Source organism: Strongylocentrotus purpuratus, unplaced genomic scaffold (assembly GCF_000002235.5).
Source record: "Strongylocentrotus purpuratus isolate Spur 01 unplaced genomic scaffold, Spur_5.0 spur5_contig_853, whole genome shotgun sequence".
Lineage (NCBI taxonomy): Eukaryota > Metazoa > Echinodermata > Echinoidea > Camarodonta > Strongylocentrotidae > Strongylocentrotus > Strongylocentrotus purpuratus.
The window spans coordinates 1,085,709-1,087,857 of NW_022145561.1; the positions used below are offsets into that span (position 1 = coordinate 1,085,709).

Sequence of the window (2,149 nt, forward strand, 5' to 3'; positions counted from 1 at the left end):
GACAAACGATTTGTTATTTATTGCTACCAGCATGGCTTATATTGTTTGTGTTGTTTGTTTTTTAGGCAGAAGAGGCAACCCTGTAACACAATGGAAACAAAATTTAAAAAAAGTTATTTTGAAAAGTGATTATTATTTTTCGCATGGTACTAAAGACGTGGGGGAGGCGTCGCCACCTGCTGGATTATGCCAATTGCCAGAGGATTTAAAAACAAATTAAAAACGAAAATGTATTGAAAGATATTAAACTGAGTGTCATATCTAATCTAAAAGGTTCTAAAATTCTATTCGATCACTGAAAACCAAAGTGCAACGCAACTTACAAATATACATCAGCAGTGGAAATCCATTAAGCTTTTACAATTTATCGATAAATAAAACGTAATCACCTTATTTCAATCGCCAAAAGACAATATATTTATGTTGCATTGATGGTTAGCCTTATAGTATAGTGATAAAACCAGGGCCCCATACCACCAAACTTGTCATCAGTGACAAATGACAGTTTATGTTATAAGCTAGTAAAATCCTTGCTTCTGATTGGTAATTAGCAGATTTGTCACTGATTGTTGTCATTTGTCATTGAAAAAAGGCCCTGTGAAACGGGTCCCCGAGGGCAATGTGTTTCATTACTGGCAAAACAAGATCAAACATTTTAAGCCTAATTGACATCTCTGTCATTTACCATTTGATAAATGATTCGTACAAGATCTCATGAAGCTTAATTTGTTAATACCAAAGTCTATGTATATTCCGTCGTCCTCGAACAATTAATGAGGGAAGCTGATTATTTCAAAGGATCGGGTTATTATTTCAAGCTCATGAGTTCCCATTAAAGATTTATCCATTTTTTTTCTTCATATATTTATTCGAAAAAAAACTATCATTGGTTCAATCAGAAGGTATAGCGTTCCAAAGGATCATACTCCCGAAGGTTTATAAATCCAATAATATAATTTTTGTTATGTTCCTTATTCCAAGAGTGGAATCGCGTTCATAATTGCGAAGATGAAATAGTACATCCCTATGTAATATTCACAGTCCATGAAACCGACGATTACGTTCTAATATAGTGAATCTTTAAAAGACGCAAGACAGATACACGAATGTTGATCTTATGGTTTTTTGGCCTTGGTGTTTTGTCAGTCTTTTATTCTGTCGGTCTCATGATCTGTAGGTTTCGTGATCTTTCGGTCTCGTGTTCCGTCGATCTTATGATCTGTAGGTCTTGTATTCTAGGTTTCGTGATCTTTCGGTCTCGTGTTCCGTCGATCTTATGATCTGTAGGTCTTGTATTCTGTAGGTTTCGTGATCTTTCGGTCTCGTGTTCCGTCGATCTTGTGATCTGTAGGTCTTGTATTCTGTAGATTTCGTGGTCTGTCGGTCTCGTGTTCCGTCGATCTTGTGATCTGTAGGTCTTGTATTCTGTAGGTTTCGTGATCTTTCGGTCTCGTGTTCCGTCGATCTTGTGATCTGTAGGTCTTGTATTCTGTAGGTTTCGTGATCTGTCGGTCTTGTTATCTTTCGGTCTCGTGTTCCGTCGATCTTGTGATCTGTAGGTCTTGTATTCTGTAGGTCTCATGATCTGTCGGTCTTGTGATCTGTAGGTCTTGTATTCTGTAGGTTTCGTGGTCTGTCGGTCTCGTGTTCCGTCGATCTTGTGATCTGTAGGTCTTGTATTCTGTAGGTTTGGTGGTCTGTCGGTCTTACGTGATATAGCCGGTGAAGAAGGGGCAATTGTTTTATTATTAGTTAGCATCCCCCTTTTCATGAAAGTTGTAAATCTTATTTGCTAAATATGTTACCGTCTGTAAGACATTTTGGAAAAAGGTTTGCAACTTCAAAATGATGAAGAAGAGTAATGTAACTAGTTCAATGAGTGTAAATATTATGAAATGACGAGTAAAGGTTACGTTTGAAATCCCCCTCCTGTCCGTAATGCATTAAACAAAATTAATATATAAAGACGCCTGTGGTTAAAAAGGCTTTTACAATAATAACTACAGTAATAAATATTACGTCTATAATAAGGATTTAATCTTAATACATTACTGAAAAATGCATTTCTATATTAAAAAAATTGAGGAATACATATAAGAAAAGTTAGAGAGGGTATACACATATATGTTTCAGTGCCACTGGCAATATA

The 2,149-nt window shown here is 36.1% G+C and overlaps 1 protein-coding gene across 1 annotated transcript; it reads right to left on the minus strand.

The window, feature by feature from the left end:
* Positions 1 to 1,150: 1,150 nt before the first annotated feature.
* On the minus strand, positions 1,151 to 1,759 carry LOC115928331 (TRAF3-interacting protein 1-like). Its single transcript, XM_030995488.1, has one exon. It carries the CDS (start codon positions 1,757 to 1,759, stop codon positions 1,151 to 1,153), a length of 609 nt encoding a protein of 202 aa, XP_030851348.1.
* Positions 1,760 to 2,149: the final 390 nt, after the last annotated feature.